This window comes from Mytilus edulis, chromosome 4 (assembly GCF_963676685.1).
Source record: "Mytilus edulis chromosome 4, xbMytEdul2.2, whole genome shotgun sequence".
NCBI lineage: Eukaryota > Metazoa > Mollusca > Bivalvia > Mytilida > Mytilidae > Mytilus > Mytilus edulis.
In genome coordinates, this window is record NC_092347.1 from 87,588,326 (window position 1) to 87,610,712 (window position 22,387).

At 32.1% G+C, this 22,387-nt stretch overlaps 1 protein-coding gene across 3 annotated transcripts in view; it reads right to left on the reverse strand.

The window, feature by feature from the left end:
- Positions 1 to 2,839: 2,839 nt before the first annotated feature.
- Positions 2,840 to 22,387, reverse strand: part of LOC139520901 (GPI transamidase component PIG-S-like) — a 29,829-nt gene continuing 10,281 nt past the window's right edge. Inside the window, exons 6-18 of one of the 3 annotated variants that reach the window (XR_011663976.1) lie at positions 21,927 to 22,060; positions 18,783 to 18,900; positions 18,262 to 18,323; positions 16,036 to 16,150; positions 15,618 to 15,707; positions 15,022 to 15,197; positions 14,126 to 14,179; positions 13,240 to 13,368; positions 12,173 to 12,275; positions 11,281 to 11,338; positions 3,601 to 3,980; positions 3,374 to 3,507; positions 2,840 to 3,093 (exon numbers count right to left, since the gene is read on the reverse strand). Coding sequence is in view for 1 of the 3 variants with exons in the window: in XM_071313934.1 (XP_071170035.1) it covers positions 3,869 to 3,980; positions 11,281 to 11,338; positions 12,173 to 12,275; positions 13,240 to 13,368; positions 14,126 to 14,179; positions 15,022 to 15,197; positions 15,618 to 15,707; positions 16,036 to 16,150; positions 18,262 to 18,323; positions 18,783 to 18,900; positions 21,927 to 22,060 (1,151 nt within the window). In the remaining 2 variants the exon portion in view is untranslated. Of the gene's footprint in view, positions 3,981 to 11,280; positions 11,339 to 12,172; positions 12,276 to 13,239; positions 13,369 to 14,125; positions 14,180 to 15,021; positions 15,198 to 15,617; positions 15,708 to 16,035; positions 16,151 to 18,261; positions 18,324 to 18,782; positions 18,901 to 21,926; positions 22,061 to 22,387 lie in introns of all 3 variants that reach the window. The other 2 variants (XR_011663975.1, XM_071313934.1) reach the window with 2 other exon arrangements.

Genomic DNA, 22,387 nt, shown 5'->3' on the forward strand with positions numbered 1-22,387 from the left:
TATTTAGTTGATATATTCATTGAATTTAAGTTTATTAGAAGCAAGGCATTCTGTAGCTTTAATATCAAAGTTTTAGTAGCCTATGTTGCACATTGGTCAGAATATTAAAACAAAAAATGTTTACTCTAGATCTGTTTATATAATTTTGTAAGAGGTAAATCAGTGGTCAGAATTTTTTATTGCTGTTAATTTAGTGGCCTGATCTTATAAGCATAAAGCCATGGTCGGTTACCTAGTAGTATAAATCAATAAATACAACAATATTGTAAGCACTCTAACACCTTATCTGATTTCATAAAAACTTAATTCAAAGGTTTACATCAGCATCATCTCAGATTAGTTTAACAAAAGTGCACACGCTGAAATGTCTCGCCTTCTTTACTATTCATTGATATTATGTTGATAGTCCTAAATATGAAGCTTTATTACAACTGTCACATTAACTTAACATTAACCAAGAAACCTAAACATTGACCAATGAACCATGAAAATGAGGTCAAGGTTACATGAACCATGCCAGACAGACATGTACAGTTAATAATTCTTCCATACATTAAATATAGTTGACCTATTGCTTATAGTTTTAGAAAAACACACCAAAACACAAAAACTTCACACTGACCAATGAACCATGAAAATGAGGTCAAGGTCAAATAAAACCAGTGCGACTGACATAGGTCATAAAATATTTCCATGCACCAAATATAGTTAACCTATTGAATATAGTATAAGAAAAAAAGACCAAAACTGTAAAACTTAACTTTGACCAATGAACCATGAAAATGAGATCAAGGTTAGATGAACCATGCCAGGCAGACATGTACAGCTAACAATTCTTCCATAAAACAAATATAGCTGACCTATTGCTTAATTGCTTATAAATTAAGAAAACACACCAAAACACAAATACTAAACACTGAGCAATGAACCATGAAAATGAGGTCAAGGTCAAATAAAACCAGTGCGACTGACATATAGGTCATAAACTATTTTCATACACCAAATATAGTTAACCTATTGCATATAGTATTAGAAAAAAAGACCAAAGCTGAACCATGAAAATGAGGTCAAGGTTAGATGACACCTGCCAGCTAGACATGTACACCTTACAATCATTCCATACACCAAATATAGTAGACCTATTGCATACAGTACAATAGAAACGGACCAAAACACAAAAACTTAACTATAACCACTGAACCATGAAAATGAGGTCAAGGTAAGATGACACCTACAAGTTGGACATGTACACCTTACAGTCCTTCCATACACTGGATATACTAAACCTATTGCTTATAGTGTCTGAGATATGAACTTGACCACCAAAACTTAACCTTGTTCACTGATCCATATAATGAGGTCGAGGTCAAGTGAAAACTGTCTTGATAGGCATGAGGACCTCGCAAGGTACGCGACACCCAATACAATTATCTTATTAATTATAAGAGGTGAGAATTTAACATTACAAAACATCTTAACTTTGTTTCAAGTTGTCACTGAACCATGAAAATGAGGTCAAGGACATTGGACATGTGACTGACAGAAACTTCGTTACAAGAGGCATCCATATACAAAGTATAAAGCATCCAAGTCTTCCACCTTCTAAAATATAAAGCTAACGCAACAGCCGCCGGATCACTATCCCTATACAAACAAAAATTCAACTTTGAAAAGCTTCTCTCAACTGCATCAGCAATTCAACTCAGATCGGTAATTTTCACAGGAGTTTTGCCTACTCTGTAACAATCTTTTTGTAGATATCCTGTGTCTATTTCGTTGAAATAAGGATGTGCAGGCTTCATGACAATGAGACATCAACCAGTGATAGAGAAGAACAAAACATAACTACAAATCGTTAATGGTATTGCTTATACACATGGCCTTCCATAACATACATGGTTTCATGAATTGCTAATATATAAGGCTTTTGACATCACAATTAGTCATCTGTGATAATGCACATGACCAGAGGTTAGGAAACAGTCATATTTGCCAGTCTTGTCTTTAACTGAAAGTTGAACACAACCTTCTGTATTCGATAATACACAGTTTTGTGTATTGCCATTACACAAGGCCTTCCATAAAAAACATACAGTTTCTGGACTGGCTGATAGACAAGAATTTTCATAGCACATCTTTAGGTATTGATCATGCACAAGGTACCAAGTCATGAAAAAGCAGTTGTTATCTATTTGTTTGATGTGTTTAAGCTTTAGATTTTGCCATTCTATAAGGATCTTTCAGTTTTGAATTTTCATTGGAGTTTGGTATTCTTGTTATTTTACTTTTTTCATAACACATGCAGTTTCATGTACTGCTAATGCAGCAAACTTTCACTACACACATAGTTTCAGATTTTTCTAATGCATAATGATTTTAAGAGTACACATGTGTTCGAATGAATCGATGGTAACTATTTTACCCCAATTTCACAGTCCACTGAACATAGAAAATGATAATGTGAGTGGGGCATCAGTGTACTTTAGACACTCTTGTTTTGTATAAATTTTGGAAGCTATACCTGATGGAAGAATGGGTCATCAATTAAGATTCTCTTAGAACACCAATCATTTACCAAAAACTTAATTGCATAGTTTTCAAACTTAGGAAACAGCTAGACTAAGTACCAAGTGTTAATTAAAAGTGGACACTTGAGAGACAAGCATCTTTCAACAATACATCACGGCAATTTAGCCATTTTAAGCAATTGTTAATATATTTATCATTCAACAATACAATTTAATATTTTATCTGTTTTCAAAATTGAAGGAAATAGCTGTCTCTGTCCTGCATTATATATAAGTTTGATATACACTTTAATGTAAACATAAAACTAAAGTTGTATCAAAGTAATGTTTATTGACAGAATGTAAAAACATTAAAAAAAAAAGATCATATAAAATAGCATACCATTATATGGTATGTACGAATTGTTCATAGTCTTAATAAATATAACAAAATCATCAAAATATCTTTCACAATTAAGGATATAATACAAGGGGTCTTTATTTTTGTAGATTTCACCACATTTAATAGTGTAGCAAATAACAGAGAAAAATGTGTTGATTCACTACTTCTAAACCATGCTTAACGCTATACAATATTAGGTCAATGTCAGAACAATATAAACTTTTTTGTATGACGCTGAGAAACTTGGGAAGGGCAAGGTTCTACCGTGCCCTTCCCCAGTTTTGCGCCAAATACAAAATAGTTTTTATTTTTCTGACATTGCCCTAATATTGTTTTTATACTGCAACTTATATTAATACATTGACAGCTATCTAAATTGTTAAACTAATTTCAAACGTATTTTCATCCTTTAAGGAGCCCCTGATTGTGGAAAAAGTTCTCCATGATGAAATTGACATTGCACAAAACATTGCTGTGTTACTATATTTAGGAAATAAACACAACTAGTTGCAGTATAAATAGCTTTATAAATTTTGTGTGTCAAAACAGTTTTTTTAAATGATAGAAGTGGATGAATTTATGGTTGGTTCAAATGATCTTTAAAAGAGGTTGATAACAATTAACACAAATTAATCAAAGTTCTGACATCTATATCAATGAATACACAATAATGATAATATAATGGTTGACACTTCTGAATTCTATCACAATCACACAAGTGTTAACATAAGCATAAGGGATTCAAAACTGACAACTTCTGCAGGGACCACACTACTTCCTCAAAACATTAATATACAATAGCAATGCTCAGAACACACTATCCTTCCCCAGCAAATACACGGTCTTTTTTTCTCCAGCAGATATTACGTGAAGTACGCTATATTTTATTGTAAACGAAGGTGGTAATTAGCATCTTGACAAATAACTCAAATGTCCATTGAACTTGTAGTAATAACCCTCATTCTTGTTTCACTTTAGCTTTTTGTTCTTTGATCCATTTGAATGCCTTGTATAATGAGGCTATCACAGGTAAACTTATTGGTAAAAACAATGGAATGTATATTGCAAATCTGAAAAATAAAAAAATTATCATGAGCAAGAGATACTTTCTATTGAGTTAAATGTCCCAATATAAATTCCTAGTTTTTTTTTTAAATCAAATAAACTCACTAGTAAATAAGCAGACAACCCAACTTCTTTTCAAATGATGCATTGTAACTGTTCATATGTTGGTAGTAAGATTTCTGATTTTCTGTGTTTTTGATGCCACTTTCATGCATCACTTTGGGGCTATTTCGTGGCGGCAAGTTATTATTGGTGGAGGAAGCCGGAGTGCATATAGAAAATCACCAACCCCAAAAACTGACAATCTCAGTCAATTAAGATTGGGGTCAAGTGCACCCACATGAGTTGGGTTCAAACTCACAATCTCAGTGTTGACTGTCTAGTGATTATAGTAGTAACTACTTAGACCACTCGGTCACAGAGTCCCCTTTGGTAGAAAGAGACAAAACATATATTCATTCTTGTATAATCTATTGAAACTGTATGACCACTGTACTTATTTGGATGTTTTAATTTGCAGAGGAACCCAGATTGCACGGAGATAACCACAATCTTTGGTAGGAAAACTAACAATCCTAGTTAATTAAGATTGGAATCTAGTGCACCTGCCCCATGCAGGATTAAATCTCACAACCTCAGTGTTGACAGGTTAGTGATACAGTAGTTCAACTACTTAGACCACCCAGCCACCAAGGTTAACCCTTTCCTCCATGGATTTTTTTTTATATACTTCATTCAAATAGGATTTTTTAAATAAAAACAAGAATGTGTCCATAGTACACGGATCCCCCACTCGCACTATAATTTTCCATGTTCAGTGGACCGTGAAATTGGGGTAAAAACGTTAATTTGGAATTAAAATTAGAAAGATCATATCATAGGGAACATGTGTACTAAGTTTCAAGTAGTTGTGACTTTAACTTCATCAAAAACTACCTTGACCAAAAACTTTAACCTGAACTTCGCACTTTCATTTTCTATGTTCAGTTGACCATGAAATTGGGGTCAAAACTATAATTTGGCATTAAAATTAGAAAGATCATATCATGGGGAACTTGTGTTCTAAGTTTCAAGTGGATTGGACTTCAACTTCATCAAAAACTACCTTGACCAAAAACTTTAACCTAAGTCGGACGAACGAACGAACGAACGAACGAACGAACGGACGAACGAACGGAGGCACAGACCAGAAAACATAATGCCCCTCTACTATCGTAGGTGGGGCATAAAAAATTATCAGGTTTAAAGTTCAAATGCATTGCGAAAACAAATAAATCTTCAATGAAATTCCAGTCAGTTATTCTCATGAATATCCTTTTTCACAGTGTGGGAACGGAACTGTACGATTTTCTAATAATTTGGTCATTCGGGAGACTGTCAAGCGGTGCTCCGACATTTGCAAAATAACAAGTTGCTTGATGGAAACTTTGACGAACTCTTATGTTCCTATATAACGTTTCTGCTTCAAGTTTTAATAGCTTAAACATTCTTTATGTAAATATGAACCAATAAAATAATAAGAAAGATATATGCATCCAAACGTTTTCCTTAGAATGGTGCAGCTCCGTGTAAGATGATCAAAATTGTCACACAACAGCGATCAAAAATGTCAAATAACGTCGAAAAATCAATGTTTGCTACCTGATTTTTCACATGTACCTTTTCTGATATATAGTCTTACCTGTCTGAAAGTTTCAAAGCCATTGTCCCAGTAGAAATCTAAATATATTCATTTTCTCCATGTCAGATATTTTTATTGACTGTACAATCGCTTGCAAGTTTACTGTAATATCACTCGGAGCCTTCCTGTACAATCGCTTAGAGCTTTCCTGTAGAATTGCTTGGCCAAATTTATACCAAAAGCTCCGCAGGGTGTAGCTTTATACGACCGCAGAGGTTGAACCCTGAACGGTTGGGGCAAGTATGGACACAACATTCAAGCTGGATTCAGCTCTAAATTTGGATTGTGATTAAATAGTTGACACAGCATAGGTTTCTGACACAGAATGAATGTGTTCTAATGAACTTAAAATTTTTGTTTTCTCTTAGAGCAATTCACTATGCTGTTGAATATTAATCCTCTCAAAAAAATGTTTGAAGAAATTTTCTTTTTTATTTATGAAATTTCAAATGAGAAAAATTGAACCCAATTTTTTTAATCACATCCCCCTTTCCCTTATTCCAAAACTAATCTCAATTAAAATTTCTAATGGAGTTTGCAACAATAACTACTCATTTAAATACATCATAAAATATTAAGATGTAAAAAAAACTGCTTGTTATCACTGAATGGTAAAGATTATTTTAATTTATCAGTTGGTAGTAAAAAGTGAATATACATTGTATATTGTATATAACAAAGATTTAAGTTGATTCTGGACAAAGAAAGATAACTCCAATTAAAAAAAAATCTTGCTATTGCACAATATTTTGCAATTAGATATTTCTTGCTTACTATTCTGGACAAAGAAAGATAACTCTAATTAAAAAAAAATTTGCTATTTCACAATATTGTGCAATTAGATATTTCTTGCCATTGCGCAATACTGTGCAATTGAAAAGACTTGCTATTGCACAATACTTAATATAATAATTTTAGATCCTGATTTGGACCAACTTGAAAACTGGGCCCATAATAAAAAATCTAAGTACATTTTTGGATTCAGCATATCAAAGAACCCCAAGATTTCAATTTTTGTTAAAATCAGACTAAGTTTAATTTTGGACCCTTTGGACTTTAGTGTAGACCAATTTGAAAACAGGACCAAAAATGAAGAATCTACATACACAGTTAGATTTGGTATATCAAAGAACCCCATTTATTCAATTTTTGATGAAATCAAACAAAGTTTAATTTTGGACCCCGATTTGGACCAACTTGAAAACTGGGCCAATAATCAAGAATCTAAGTACATTTTTAGATTCAGCATATCAAAGAACCTAACTGATTCATTTTTTGTCAAAATCAAACTAAGTTTAATTTTGGACCCTTTGGACCTTAATGTAGACCAATTTGAAAACGGGACCAAAAGTTAAGAATCTACATACACAGTCATGACAGTTAGATTCGGCATATCAAAGAACCCCAATTATTCAATTTTGATGAAATCAAACAAAGTTTAATTTTGGACCCTTTGGGCCCCTTATTATGTTGGGACCAAAACTCCCAAAATCAATACCAACCTTCCTTTTATGGTCATAAACCTTGTGTTTAAATTTCATAGATTTCTATTTACTTATACTAACGTTATGGTGCGAAAACCAAGAAAAATGCTTATTTGGGTCCCTTTTTGGCCCCTAATTCCTAAACTGTTGGGACCTAAACTCCCAAAATCAATACCAACCTTCCTTTTGTAGTCATTAACATTGTGTTTAAATTTCATTGATTTCTATTTACTTAAACTAAAGTTATTGTGCGAAAACCAAGAATAATGCTTATTTGGGCCCTTTTTTGGCCCCTAATTCCTAAACTGTTGAAACAAAAACTCCCAAAATCAATCCCAACCGTTCTTTTGTGGTCATAAACCTTGTGTCAAAATTTCATAGATTTCTATTAACTTAAACTAAAGTTATAGTGCGAAAACCAAGAAAATGCTTATTTGGGCCCTTTTTGGCCCCTAATTCCTAAAATGTTGGGACCAAAACTCCCAAAATCAATACCAACCTTCCTTTTGTGGTCATAAACCTTGTGTTAAAATTTCATAGATTTCCATTCACTTTTACTAAAGTTAGAGTGCGAAAACTAAAAGTATTCGGACGACGACGACGACGACGCAGACGACGACGCCAACGTGATGGCAATATACGACGAAAAATTTTTCAAATTTTGCGGTCGTATAAAAATACATTGTATATGCATTGCATTGGTTATTTCTTGCTGTCCTATTAAATTCATCTATGGTATTTGAAGTGAAAATAAGCATAAAACCGGTCATTTTGACAATTAAGATTGTATCAAGGAACCCTTTTAAGGTGACTATATCAAAGACAAAAACAAAATGTGTACAACAGATATAAAAATAAAGGTGTGGTATGATTGCCAAAGAGACAACTCTCCACAAGAGACCAAGATGACACACAAAGTACCAACTATTGGTCACCGTACGGTCGTCAACAATGAACAAAGCCCATACCGCATAGTCAGCTATAAAATGCCCCGAAATAACAATGTAATACGAGAAAACTAACGGCTTATTTATGTACAAAAAATGAACGAAAAACAAATATGTAACACATAAACACAAAACCACTGGATAAATATACAAGACAAAAAGAAAAGGACAGTACAAAATATGTTTAGAATCTAATCTAAAATAATCCTGTTACAAAATAAATATGTATATATACCGAAAAGTTGACTAGATTCTCTGGAAGGGTAATTAGCATATTTTGAATTTTACTTAATAAATTATTTACCAGCAATTTAAAAAAATAATAATAAATACATATTTGAACAATACAACCATATGTACCATAGTTTGTCTGATTTTCCATTGAAAAAGTGTGAGGGTATCGACACATACACCACAGTTCCATATCGACCCTCTGATTGGTTTACCAGGATATTGAAAATGGTCATGTGGTGTATGTTCGATACCTCGCACTTTTAGCCAGAAACTACAATGTAACACATTTTTTTTCCTGTGATATCAGTTGTTAACTTTGACACATAAATAAAAAAGTGATTGGCTATGTGTAGATACACTATAGGATGAACTAATAAAATTTCCAAAGCTTTCTCGTGAAATTTAGCTCCTCCTATGGTGTATAGATGCACCCAACACTATTTAATTTGGTAACTATAACAAGGAATTCGAATGTCGAATGGTGGTAGCTAACCACTGATCCAAGAAAAGACACGTATATATCAATAAACATGATATTAAAATAAGAAGATGTGGTATAATTTCAAGTGAGATGTCTTTTTATTACAAGTTATAGCTACTAAATTTTACCAAGGATGGGAGAGGACTTGTTATCTGAAAGACAGAGAAAACACAAAATCCTTCAACATGATTTTTTTTTTATATCAATGTCACGATTCAGCAACTTTTCAATATTCCCCACTATAGCATCCGACAAACGAACGAAACAGTTGTTTATTTTAGTAAGAACAACATTTTTATCAAAAACCACATTTATATCTTCAATATAAAAATAAGGAGATGTGATATGATTGTCAAAGTAATAAAAAATAAATGGATTTAAGCAATTAATATAGTCGGCTATAAAAGGTCCCGACATGAAAAATAAGAATCAATACCTTTCGAATTTAACTGACGGCCTAATTCATAATAAAACAATTTACGAAAAATTTATATGACAGACATGAACCAACGACAACAACTGAACTACGAGCTCTTGACTTGAAACAGGTACATAAAGAATTTGGCAGGGTTAAAAATGTCTGTGTGCGCTCATTTCTCCCCAAAACTAGCACAGCACAAGACCAAACTATAAAAAAAAAAATCAGATGAATGATCGGATCAGCATACTATTATTGACGATATCAGACCAGGTGCGGATCCTGCCTTTCTGCAAAAGGGGGATCAAAACAACGGAACACACTGAAACGTCCACAAAATAAAAAATTAATCGGAAAAATGGGGTTTCAACCACCAAAACTCCCTCTCCCCGCATACCGGATCCGCTAATGCAGGCTGCATTCATTCAAATAAAAGCTTCAAACATCATTAACACTTTTAAGTGTGTAATTTAGGTTTTAAAAAAATGATAACAATACCAAATAAGTAACTGTTAAATCGTAACAGAAAAAGGAGAGAAAAATCATGCCAGACATATATTGTATTGGATTGCAATAGTTTTAATAAATATTTATATGACAAAAGTATCATGGAAAACATAAACTGATCATGAATGTGGCAGAAGAGATGGTAGTAAGCATTATCTACTTAAGAGTTATAATTAGTCATATGAAGTCATAACAAGGTAAAGTAGGTAACCCTCCTTTCGGAGTGGTCTAGTTGGCCAAAGGATGAAAAGAAAAGCTCCAAGCGATTGTACAGGAAGGCTCCGAGTGATATTACAGTAAACTTGCAAGCGATTGTACAGTCAATAAAAATATCCGACATGGAGAAAATGAATATATTTAGATTTCTACTGGGACAATGGCTTTGAAACTTTAAGATAGGTAAGACTATATATCAGAAAAGGTACATGTGAAAATTCAGGTAGCAAACATTGATTTTTCGATGTTTATTTGACATTTTTTATCGCTGTTGTGTGACAATTTTGATCATTTTACAAGGAGCTCCACCATTCTAAGGAAAACGTTTGAATGCACACATCTTTCTTATTATTTTATTGGTTCATGTTTACATAAAGAATGTTTTGGCCATCAAAACTTGAAGCAGAAACGTTATATAGCAACATATCAGAGTTCACGAAAATGGTCGGTCCTGTCGGTCCTTTCGGTCAAAATGAGGCTCGGACCAGTATTTTGAAACCTAGTGCCGGTCCTGATGACCGATGTAAAAACGGCCGTTGTAGTTCCTATTTTATCGGTAATTAGTTGTACCGCAACTAATTCCAATATGTGTTTACATCGGTCTTCAGATGTACCTGCTGCTAATTTCCGGTACTGGTTTCCTGTTATAAACAAACTGAAACTTATGGAAACCGAAGTGCCGATCTACACGTGGCCTGCTAAATTTGTTCTTGGCAAACAATCGGCGATTGAAATCTTAGATGGAGTTAACAAATACTAAGAAAATGATTCATTTGATGAAATAGATAGTGAAGATGACTTTAATTAAGAACAATCAGAAGAACAGAACTGGTCCATCATTATTAATTTGTCCGTAGCTGTGAAAAATAAAACTAATAATTATAAAGATATTTTAGGATAAAATATGTTATTATTTTTATTTTAGGATCAAATTGACAGATTTTTTTAGGACTGGCTAAAATTTTGTAGGACTGACAAATAATCTAGCTTTGTCGGTCCCATGACCGACGGGTCAAACGAAGTTTTCGCGAACTCTGACATATGAGTTCATTAAAGATTCCATCAAGCAACTTGTTATTTTGCTAATGTCGGAGCACCGCTTGACAGTCTCCCGAATGACCAAATTAGTAGAAAACCGTACAGTTCCGTTCCCACACTGTGTTTTTATATTAGATACAAATTTTATTAAGTCTGATACAGATTTTTCATAGGTAAGACGTTTCAACTGAGGCACTACACAGGCGTCATTATGGAGGAAAGGTTAAAAAAGTTAAATTAGACATGAAATACATCATATTTGTTATCTGGTTAAAACTGATTTAGAGATTTTTACTTACTTTTGATCTTCAGGGAAATATAACAGTTCTAGCAGGGATGGATCAAAGAAGGCTGTCTCTGAAATAATAAAAAAAATATAAAAGTGCATGATGAATGTCCATATATTTAAACTGACAAGCATATTTGAAGATTTTTCTTTTTTTTGCAAATTTTAAACCTTGTTAATTTTTTCTAGCAACTAGTCAGCTACAAATACATGAAAATTACTTTTGAAGAGAGCATTATTTTGAAACAAGCTGCTGAATGAACAGTAGTATAAAGTGAAGCATGAACTGCAGACCCTTCTAAAATCCACTGAATTTTTTATGAGGATAGTATTGCTTAATCCTATTTCTTCTGTGCTGAGCTTTTTTTTTTTGAGGGTTTGTCTTCTTGTAATATTTCTTTTTGACCATGGGATTTTTGTTAGACTGATTGTTTTTGATTGCACGTTTATATATTCTCACTATTTTGTTGTTGACAAGTCCAGTGGTAAGGATATTATAAATGTGGAAGTAAACTACTGTTCAAATGTATTAGTAAATAATCCAAAGTTTTCAAAGCTAATTTAAAAAAAACTGATTAATTTTGAGGACAAAATTGATCAATCTAGTTAACCTTAATATGAAAAGAAAATTGTATTTGTATTTTCTATAGTTAATTTGTTTTAGAGAGAGAAAATTTTGTGATTCCAAAAAGGTTTAATAGTAACTTTAATATCAGGGGAAATAAACCATCATATGATTCAGTAATTCAATTTTATTTATCAACATGTTTTTTTCCTTTAATCTGTACTTTGTACTGGTTTTGTATATTACATACCGGTAACTTCAATTTGTACTGTAACATTTGTAAATATTGAGGACAAGTTGTGTTGTTTTTAAAATACAATTTTAGATTTTATGTAAATACCTGAGGCTTTGAAGGCTTGTTTTGACTTGAGGAAGGCTTTATCTAACTTTCCCTGAGCTAAATAGTTGTGACTAGATTTAATAGCACTCACAGCTTCCTCAACCTGAAAATAATAAACCGTTTGTATGTCAATGTAAGAATGATTAGTTCAAGAAGGTAAAATGTATGAAAAAATATATATTTTAAGTGGTTCCAATATAAATCTAAGTATTAAACCCACTGACAGCCATATTTATTGATTAATCAGAACCAAAATAAACAACACTGAGCATTTATTACACACACAGAGCTATTCAATTTTGTAGTACAAAAATGTATATGGAATCAACTTGTTTGCTTAAAAAAATTCTCAAGGATCGGCTCTAGATGACTGATCAGTAAGTACCACACATCATCTTTTCTTTTGTATTTTGTTCTCCTGGTTCTACAATTTTCAAGGAATAATTTTACTACATATTAACCTTATGCTAAAATCCAATCAATTCAGTCATACATTCTTATATCAAATGGCTGATATGCATCAAAACATCAGCATGTAACTGGTCCAATTAAGAAACAAAATCTGAATAAACTTCTGCAGGTAACTAAATGATGAGCCAATCAATCCACATCAAAGTATGAAAACTTAATCAGCACATCTTATTTAAAACCAGGTTAATAGCTGGATGTTATATAGGTTGTCTATTAGCATTTAAAGTAAGGGTATTTCATAAATAACACAAAAGGCACATTTATCTCCTATTTATTTCCGTTTGGTCAGTGGGCCTGAAGAAGATCTGTAAATGTTTATTATGTCTGGTTGCAAAGTCTTAAATCTGACAGGGAACGAATATCTTACAAATATTATCTCAAAGAGATCTGCCTATTCAAATTGCAGAACGTCAAAGTATCTGCAAACTAGACAGATGAAAGATCACATTCAAACAATCAATTAAGTAAAAATAAAAGGAAAATGTTATTTATACCACATTCAAGTTTACAAATACAACTATTAATATCAGTATAGAGTTTTGATATTCAAATAAAAGCTACAAATATTTTTATATCGAAATCTGATAAAAACAAACCAGTTTTCCTATGTGATCTTGTATAACCATATTTCTAATTTTCCCTAATAGCTGTGCCAATGATTTTAATGTGGATGCTGATGTTCCTAGATTTTCTATACATCTGTATCTTAACCAGTTATCTAATTCCTGGAAAGAGAAAAATATATATAAATATAATCCATAGATATAAAATATTGGTATGATTGCCAATGACAATACTATCCATCCAAGTCACAATGTGTAAAAAGTAAACCATTATAGGTCATGTACAGCCTTCAACATTGAGCCTTGGCTCACACTGAAAAGCGAGCTATTCCAGTGCTTGTCCCAAGTCAAGAATCTCTTGTGTTGTCTTATGGGGGTCTCATTGGGGGGTTCTGATCCCAGATCCTGTTTACTGTTACGTCAGATTCCCGAATCCCGCTAACACTATGTACGTAAGCAATTTCTATTTTTTTGGTAATTTCCTGTGTCCCACTAGACTTCATTTCCCATTTTCACGGCACAATAAATTGACTTTCACGTGTCACAAAATATCATTATTCCCGCATCACGCTTAGACCCTAATGAGACCCACTCTTATGTCATATCCTGATGTTTCTGTTATCTGAAATATTTAATGTTGATGGGCTATGTTTGATAGTCTCTGTTATTTACATCTTTTTAAGACGGGGTAATTTAAAGCTAAATATATTGTATAGACATATGTTTATTGTTGAAGACTATTTTTTACCATCTTTTTTCCTTGTTTTTATCATCATTGGGTTGCTGTCTCATCGACCTACACCCAAAATCTATTTTTATTCATATACATTGTTACTAATGAACCAGAAACAGTGGTGTAATTTAGCTTAATTCAAGCTGTGGTAATTTTGCCTTTCAGAAACACATTTGAAACACTTACCCATTCAGAAATAATCTTATTCTGAGGATCAGCTATCTCTACTGTATCTGGTGACTACAAATAGAAACAAGATCAAATTAACATGTTTAAATTCTGATTATTTGATTAGACTTTAAATAGGTCTAGACCATCTAGTGCTATTATTAAAAAAAAAAAATCATTATGGATAGGTGTTATTCCTCTGTAAAATATATGTTTTTTTTTTTATGTAGAAATTTATTTATTCTTGTTATCTAATACATGTGCTTATATTTGTCTTATTCACATGCACATTCATGTGATGTGTTAATGTCCTTTAAATACAAATTTACCAATGGCTCATTTAGACCTTCAATTTGTTTAAAATGCTGCTCTAAATATTTTTAATGCTGTTTGAATTTCATAAGCATGTAATATAATTTTTTGTATATTAAACAATACTTGATAGTGCAGTTAACCTCCCCCTCCTCCCACCTATCATTATTTATATGGAGAATATTTAAATTGTTTTTGATTATTTGTATATCGACTGTTTCTGTTTTGTCTTTGAAGATGTTTCAACATGGCAGAGGACAATGCAGAATTTATAAAACTTATAAAGTAAGCTGCACATCTGGCAATCTTATCCCAAAAGAATACTGTTTTTGTTTTTATGTACTAGCCTAAGCGTTGTGGTTTAAGATTTATATACTTTATGTTCGATTGAAGAATGAATGAGAACATATAAAGCCATGTTTAACATTTATACCATTTCTGGATTTTTTTTATGTCTTAGTGATGGAAATCAACAAATTGCAGGAACAAAGTGCACATTTTATGTACTGATGCTCATATGAAAATTTCAAAGTATAAATGAGGGTAAATAAAACACATCATTAACAGTCAAAGTATAACTAGATCATGTGTTTCATACTCACAACTGATTGAATATTGAGCAGAAGTTTTAGTTGAGTTATAAACACTTCCATTACAGATTTCATATCTAGACTGACTGGAACAGGCAGAGTATCATTGACTCCTGGGTTTGGCACATTGTAAATAAAGATACCACCCCAACGTGGACTCAGGAATGAGTTACTTTCCACTTTCACACCTGTAAAATATACATATGCAATTAGGGTGTTAAAATAAATGAGTAAGTTTAGTCCTACCATGACCTACATAGGAAATATGTTCTGTTGGAAAGTCTAAATCTCATACTTTATATTCTGGTATTAACTATGAATTTAAAAAAAAACAAATTTCTTTATTATATAAACCCTACCAGAAAAAAAAGATACCCTGATCACTAGCAAACAATATACAACTTTTAATCTACAATTATATTGAGAATGCTTTTCAAACTTATGTCTTTTCAACAATTTGAGAAAACGCAATACATGTACATTAATATAACATAAAAATCAAAACTTTAAATTTAAACAAAATTCATTTTCTAATATAAGCTTACACTTTTTTTTTCTGTGGCAGTCAGAAAACCAAATAAAATATGAATAAAATAAAATCAACTTACCTTTTCTCTGACAGATATACAATGGATGTTGATTTCTACTGGGGACATAAGTCAAAAAGTTTAACGTAGGGTTGTTAGAGGCATGGGATCCTGTAAAAATAAATATAGAAAATTTATAATTATTTTAAGCATCACAATAAAAAAATATTTGTTTGTAAAAAAACAATACTGTAGTGATTATTTTGCAATCACCATTAGGTCAACAAGTGACAATTAAAGGCCAGTTGTAATAAAATCTTAGAACTTGGTTTATATAGTGTTATCAATTACTCACCTAGTTTGACCTCCAATGGGTTGATAGTGTGAGGTAAATCCTCCATATCATAGTATGTTATCAATTACTCACCTAGTTTGACCTCCAATGGGTTGATAGTGTGAGGTAAATCCTCCATATCATATTATGTTATCAATTACTCACCTAGTTTGACCTCCAATGGGTTGATAGTGTGAGGTAAATCCTCCATATCATAGTAAAATTCTCCTTTCTTTTCGTCTGATTTTGGTCTCCTCAGTAACCCAGTATAGTACATCACCTATTTATTACATGAAACTCTTGTTTGATAAATTTGTTTAATACTTAAAACAGCAAAGTAAAAGGCTGGCAAAATTTGTACTGGATATTTCAACCTAAACAATTAAGTCTTGTAACATACATTAATGAAAATTTAAACATTATAAGGGGTATGTATGTCTATCAGGTAAAAAGGAAATTAAAGGGGCACTAACTGTCAAATTCATGTTCACCGATTCTAATCAAATTCTTATATTTGATTTATAACAATGTAAAACATTTACCCAAACTATTAAAAGTCTAAATAAAACAATAAACAAGGCACAGGCATGAAAATACGTAGCTTCGTTTCGTATGTATTTGAGTGTAGACGCCATCTAATTATTTATCGAGTTGACCTCTATAGTCATCCAATGACAATATAAGTGATGTAAACATAAATATAGATATAAATAGATTAAGCAAACATGTGCTGTTGAATTATTCTAGGTCTATTTAATTTCATATTACAGATAAAAAAATAAATGTTTATCATCGTTTTCACCTGTAATAGCATGTTTATTGTGGATCGAATCAGTCAATCAAATGATTTACCTTGGTTTCACTTTCAATGTTGACATTCTCTTCCTTTAAATAACTTTACACATACAATTCACGTGTTATCCATCCCTAGCTTAGGGGTTAAATTAAAGTTCACATGAATACGGATTCAATGAGGTCGAAGTATTCACTTGCAAGTGAATAACTCTTAATCAATGTTTTTTTGCTTATTTTGACAAAATTGAACATTATTGGCTACTAAAAAGGAATTATTATTTCACTATTTGTATTTCATTACTGATTGAGCCAAAAAAAATAATATATTAAGTTTTTGATATATCTCATAGCTAGTGCCCCTTTAAAGTCATACGTCAAAAACCTTATCATAGGTACAAGGATTTTTTTTTTATACCAGACAATTGTTTTGTCTGCAAAACACTCAACAGTGACTCTTGAATCAATAAACTTTTGACATAGAGTTGTCTAGCCTGTTGGTATAAATTCAGAAAAACACAATCTGATGGACAGCAACATTGCTTATTGCAAAAAAAGATGAGTAGTTACAGCTTTTACATTAATGCTAGCAAGACAAATCTTTGTTTGGCTTGCTTGCTTTGTTTGTATCAATGTTTGCTCAAGCATATTAATTAAGATAGGCGGGGCTTCAGCTTGTATACATCATACTTAAATTTTATTGGACGTTATGTTGGAGGTTAAGGACACTAAATTTTAAAACATCACATAATACATATTCTCACATGCTTCCTTACCTGTTAATATACAATACAGACAGGATTCTACTTCGTCGAAATTATCTCCCTATTACGCCAGTTCATTTTCACAATCGTAGCAACAGAAGACAATTTTTTTTTCAGAGATCCAACTTAAAGACTGTCGTCAAGCACTTTTAGTAAAATAGCTATTCGAACACACCTACTCTGATTTTGTGATCCATTGGATAGGTATTTCACTTGACCCCTATATTTCATCTTTTAGTACTGTGATTTTTTTTTATGTTATGAAGTCAACCTGTATCTTGCTATATAAAATGATATAGTCTGAAGCGAGATGATGTATCAAATACTCTTGTTTTGTACATTTTCAAGACAAAATATTCATCTCAAACACACCCTAACATAAAAAAGGTGCACCTGATTTTCTCTTTTCGGTACAATTGTTTCCCAATTTTTGGAATATTTTCTTGAGTTGCATGGAAATAACTGACTGAACTAATAGATTGATATGTTATAAAAACAATATTAGGTCATTTAATGTTGAAGGCCAGTTTCTCAGCCTCATACAAGAAAAAAGTTTATATTTTTCTTTCATTGACAAATTATTGTATTTTTACAGGTGAGAAAACATGTGAGAATATTTGTCATGTGATGTTTTGAAATTAAGTGTCCTTAACCTCAGACATAACGTCCAATACAATCTAAGTATGATGTATACAAGCTGAAGCCCCGCCTATCTTAATTACCATGCTTGAGCAAACACTGATACAAAGAAAGCAAGCAAGCCAAACAAAGATTTGTCTTGCTAGCATTAATGTAAAAGCTGTAAAAAGGCAAAAAAGAGAGTTGGTTGGCTTACCTGTGATTTGATGTTCAACTTTGCATACTGTTCTATCTTTAATATCAATGGGTCTAAATATGCTGTAAAATAATAAAATTAATTAAAATAAAAGGAATTTTTTATCAGGAACATGTGTTGTATGCACCAAAGTAACTTTGGTCTGTTGAAAGTGTTGTATGCATCAACAAATTGTATCTGTTCCAAGTGTTGTATGCACTAAAATTACTTTGATATGGAATATGTGGTAAATGCACCAAAATGATTTTGATCTGTTGCAAGTGTTGTATGCACCAAAGTTACTTTGATCTGTTCCAAGTGTTGTTATACACCTTTTGATTTATGCATCATTTTTATTGCAAAATCGTATTTTAGCATTTAACAATGACTTGAAAACTTCATATCATAAATCACATTTTATTCAGGGTTCACAAGGGTAATGGTCATTTTGTATAGTTAAATAATCCACATTCTAAGATGTCACATGGAGGGTTCAATAGGGTAAAGGTCATTTTGTATATTTGTTTGTTACAATTACTCACACACTCCATATTCTATATCCCAATGGGCATCTAAAATGTCAGGTTGAGGGTTCACAAGGCTAAAGGTTATATCATATTCATCATTTGATTTGACAGCTCTCATACTTTCTTTATCTGGCTAAAAGTATAAAAATAAGATGATAATGATCCAGATAATGCATATTCAGGACGAGATTATGTCAATGAAATATGCATAATAACCCTGTTTTGTATCCAACCGTAGTCTTAAATCGGTCATCTTGTAAGCTCGTTCTGTATTTGTGTTTGAATTTAACACACGGGGAAACTACACATTGACGTCATTACGCTACTTCTAGCGTAGAAAATTAGTGCAGAATACGTTTTTTCTACTCTTTTGAATAAAAAAAAACAAGTCTAAAGGTAATTTTTCATTGTTATTCTCAAGTATTGCTAAAAAATGCCAATCTTCTAATGACCGTTTCAATCCCGACTTCTGAATGTAATACAGGTCAAGCAAATCGATTTTTTATGAATTTCAAAATGACCAGCTCCTTAAGTCTTTCATGACTTTCCCACGAAAAAAGCCCAACCAAAATGAAAGGAAAATTATATGAAAAAACAATGTTCCTGCCATAATTTTGTGCAGGAATATAGAGTAGGTTAATAAAAATTGATTTATTATAAAAAGATCGATATTCTGACCATCATGACTGTAGGTAAATATTCATACAAAATTCCATTGATGTCGAAGGATGGCAAAAAATGAGGTTTCCTGTTGAATAAATCCCAAAATTATTGCAAACTATTTTAAAGCAATATCCCACAAACAAATAATTTAATTGCTGTAGACTGAAAATTCACCTAATTGACAATAGAGCAATTTGATTGGGTAGAACGATTTTATATCCAGTGATTTTGACGCCATTGGAATTTAAATGTAAACAAACAAGGTCAATTGGTTCAGTATGGGACAGCATCGTACATTGAGATACTGAGAAACAATTATGAGTTACCAAGCTTGACAATACATGGTAATAAAAAATCAAAGCTAATTTTACAGAAAAAATAAGAAAAAAAGAATGTGTCCAAAGTACACGGATGCCCCACTTGCATTATCATTTTCCATGTTCAATGGACCGTGAAATTGGGTAAAAAATCTAATTTGGCATTAAAATTAGAAAGATTATACCATAGGGAACATGTGTACTAAGTTTCAAGTTGATTGGACTTCAACTTTATCAAAAACTACCTTGACCAAAAACTTAAACCTGAAACTCCCACTTTCATTTTCTATGTTTAGTGGACTGTGAAAGTGGGGTCAAAAGTCTAATTTGGCTTTAAAATTAGAAAGATCATATCATAAGCAACAAGTGTACCATGTTTCAAGTTGATTGGACTTCAGCTTCATCAAAAACTACCTTGACCAAAAACTTTAACCTGAAGCGGGATGAACGAACAGACATACAGACGAATGAACAGACGGACGGACGCACAGACCAGAAAACATAATGCCCCTCTACTATTGTAGGTGGGGCATAAAAATAGCGTTATGTGAACGACTTATCAACATACCTGGATACTAGCTCAACACACTGAGTCTGATTTTTAACGAGCTCATTCACAAGGTTGCAGTCTACAGGAGAAGGAAGAGAAGATAAAAAGAACATCAGAAAGTGACCTATTGAACTTAGATTCATCATCTATGTGCCTGTCCAAAGACTTTTTTAACATATGGTTGATACTTGTCTCATTATTTTCATAACAGAAGATATTGTTGTTATGTAGTGACAAAGTGTCAAAATCTGATGCTCCTTATAACATTAATGCTATATAATTTGTGTATCTGTTTAATCCTATGGGCTGTATCTGCTTACGGAATAAAGTATTATTATTATGACATAGGTAAACATTTCGCATTTCTTTCACCAAAATATAACAAAATGAAGTCATTTAGTCAGTGTTCTCCCTAGAAATTTTGGATAGCATCACATTTGGCGTAAAAAAAAATATAAACTGTATTTTTTTCTAGTCATTTGTCGCGTAGCGGCAATGCTCTATTTCCTTTATGTTATATGTTTATATTGTTGAATTCATAACTGAGAATACAATTAAACTATAACCATGATAACAGTTGTTTCAATTTATGTTTTCTATATTCATTTATAGTTACAGAATATTTTTTTTCCTATTGGGCCAAATATAAATATAAGTGTGGTTCCAGTTATCCTAGTACATTCCCAACTCAAGAATGAATGTTATGTCTATGAAATTCATTGTTTCATGGTACTCAATGAATTAGTTCCGGTTAATTCTTTATATCAATTCAAAATGATATATATATAAACAAAAGTCAAGCTTCTTTAATCAGTATATTAACAATGCCTTTTCAAAAAGAATACATTTAGTAAGAAGATCTAGCAATTCTCTTTTGAGATCGTTTTTCTTTCTTACTCTACTGTGCCATTTAATTTGTGCATCGTAAAATGCGGATTTTTGACATATCTAGCTCGGTTCAGATCCGTAGTTTACACAAATATTTCAACATCGGCCGAAGGTAAATTTACGAAAATAAACAATGTTTTACCAGAGATTGGGAATGCATATGACTTATTAATGCATTAAAAGAATGAAACATTAACTAAAGCCAATTATGATCACTTTCTAAGGTAGTATCAAACTTATTTAGCTCAAAATTAAAATGTTTTATATACACTCTTGATTGACAAGTAAATTATTATACCGGAAGGAAAAGAAAGGGATAATTCGTTTGTATCTTTGAATTTTCATTATGCAAACGTAGATTTCGAATTGTTTTATGATTTTTTTATTACGTTTTCTGCATGATGAAATTTGCGATCTGACTACTTGGTATAAGTCATGTCACAAATGTCAGCTTGGGGTATTTGTATCCAAACAGTTATTCCCCAAAGGGTTATTAACACCTATCTAATGACTCTGAATTGCCTTTATTGTCCGACTTAAAGGGATTACAATTAAAGGTGATATCATTTTTATGATCACAAGCTTTAATTAGATGAAAGTTCAAAATATCAGACATGGGTTTACAATAAATACAAGAAAAATAGCATCCTCAAAATAAATATAGAGTTACGAAAATTATTATAGCATCACGGTGCCGCAACGCTAAAACGGCCTGGGGAGAACACCGATTTAGTCATTTACCTGTTGTGTAATTTTCTGTCCTCTAGTAGCTTTATTTTGTCCTTTAGTGGCTTGAAATGTTTTCATCAGCACTGATTCTCTAACAAAATACTCTTTGACAAGGCGTACAATATCTTCTGATACTGAAGACAACTCTGTAATAGAAAGCTTTTACTTACTAGGTGTACAATATCTTCTGAAACGGACAATAATTTTGAAATTCTAAATATACATTTTGCTGATGTCAGTCCACTGTCCATAAGGTGCATTATTTTCAAGAATTCACCTTTGACTAGAGCAAAGTCACATTCTAACTTTTTACAACTTTATATGAAACTTGGATTTTTTTCAAAATACTAAGGAGTTTCTACCCCAAGAATGAATTGTCATAGTTATACATGTATACGGCAAAACCTTCCAAATTTGGCATCCTACATGCATTTTAATTTCTTACTTTATTTGGCCTTTTAAACTTTTATTTG